This window comes from Postia placenta (assembly GCF_002117355.1).
Source record: "Postia placenta MAD-698-R-SB12 unplaced genomic scaffold POSPLAscaffold_8, whole genome shotgun sequence".
In the NCBI taxonomy this organism is placed as follows: Eukaryota; Fungi; Basidiomycota; class Agaricomycetes; order Polyporales; family Adustoporiaceae; genus Rhodonia; species Rhodonia placenta.
This window is the reverse complement of record NW_020169839.1, coordinates 454,835-456,436: the sequence shown is the minus strand read 5'-3', so window position 1 is coordinate 456,436 and position 1,602 is coordinate 454,835. Positions and strand designations below refer to the sequence as shown.

Sequence of the window (1,602 nt, the reverse complement as noted above, 5' to 3'; positions counted from 1 at the left end):
GGGTAATAGGGACTTATCCATACTTATCCGTCCGCATATGGGTACAGCTGCATATCTAAGGGGTTATCCGCTTAAATAAGCGACACATGATCTTGTTCTGGACACATCAGGCTGGACTCTGATGCCGGACCTTTTCTAGATAGAAACCAGACTCCTTCTGGACCATGACATCATTCTGACATCATAGGTAGGAGCTAGGCTCAGGCACTAGGCCATAGGCCGGTCAATTCTGGACCCTAGGCCCAGGGCAGGGCAGGGCCAGACTATGACATCATATATGACATCATAGAGCACATGATACTTAGTAATCCTTACCCAGCTAGGTACCAGGGGTCCATTACCGGTCCCTGGGGGGTTTTCCCTCATGTATATAAGGCAGCATCCTGGGGCACCCTGTCCCCCAGTTCTATTCACTTCGTTGTTGCGCTTAACAGCATTACCTCCCCATACTTAAGTGCTATTATCTCCCCCCCTCAATATCAAGCTATAAGGTGGGTTTGTAGGTTTTGTGATAGTACGATTAGATTAGATGGGGCGGCAGTGCACGGCACAGCTCGGGCTCCGCTGACACAGCCGCTCTGACTCACTGGCCCCCGGGGCCACATCAGCATGCTGCACACGGACCAGCTGCGCACGGACCAGTGTGCACAGCCTGCCCTCATCTTCCCCTGTATATAAGCCGGCCTCTGCTGCCCTAGGGACCTCAGTTTCGACCTCTTGTCCCTAGGTCAGTAAGCATCCTTTGTATTCCTTTTCTTACCTCACTAATATATTATCTTGTTCCTAGCCTTAGGTTTGAGCTCTGTTCACCATCGCTTCGGTGAGACCCAGTCAAATGCCCCCAGCATTTAGGTTTTCTCCTGTCGCTTGACCTCAAGTCACAACAACGATCAGACCATCAGGTCAGTGATGAGGACAATAACACCGATCAGGTGGTTCTCAGACCTGAAAGGTTCCGCATCGCCTCCGCCCGACGCAGTCATGCCTTGGTAACGGCCGATCAGTCACTTCTGAAGCGCATCAAGGAATGTTCGGAGAAGGATCGGGAGGTGGCCGAGGCACTTGAAAAGGTGCAGGACCTCGGACCGCCATGGCTGCAACGGGGCTTTGAGGAGTGGAATGCCGAACAAGGGCTCCTGCTGTTCCGCAGATGCGTATATGTCGCGACTTAGGGTCGAGCGACAGGGGAAAAACCAAATGCTGGGGGTGTTTGACTTATCTCACCGAAGCGATGGTGAGCTAGGCTCAAACCTAAGGCTAGGGACAAGTTAAGTTAGCATAGGAAAGTAAGTATGTACAGGGGCTTACTGACCTAGGGACAAGAGGTCGAAACTGAGGTCCCTAGGGCAGCAGAGGCAGGCTTATATACAGGGGAGGATGAGGGCAGGCTGTGCACACTGGTCCGTGCGCAGCTGGTCCGTGCACAGCATGCTTACACGGCCCCGGGGGCCAGTGAGTCATCATGGCTATGTCAGCGGAGCCCGAGCTATGCCGCGCACTGCCACCCATCTAATCTAATCATACAGTAGATAACGAGGTGTCCATATTGGGCATATAGTATAGAGGTCGCGGGTTCGAACCCGGAAAAAGGAAAAATTAAAA

The 1,602-nt window shown here is 52.6% G+C and overlaps 1 protein-coding gene across 1 annotated transcript; it reads left to right on the top strand.

Annotated features, from left to right (window-relative positions):
- Positions 1-609: 609 nt before the first annotated feature.
- POSPLADRAFT_1057225 (hypothetical protein) lies at positions 610-1,172 on the top strand (the record flags this gene model as incomplete). The annotated part of the gene is made up of 2 exons (XM_024480889.1): positions 610-670; positions 832-1,172. 2 exons carry the CDS (start codon positions 610-612, stop codon positions 1,170-1,172), a joined length of 402 nt encoding a protein of 133 aa, XP_024338253.1.
- Between the last annotated feature and the right edge of the window lie 430 nt (positions 1,173-1,602).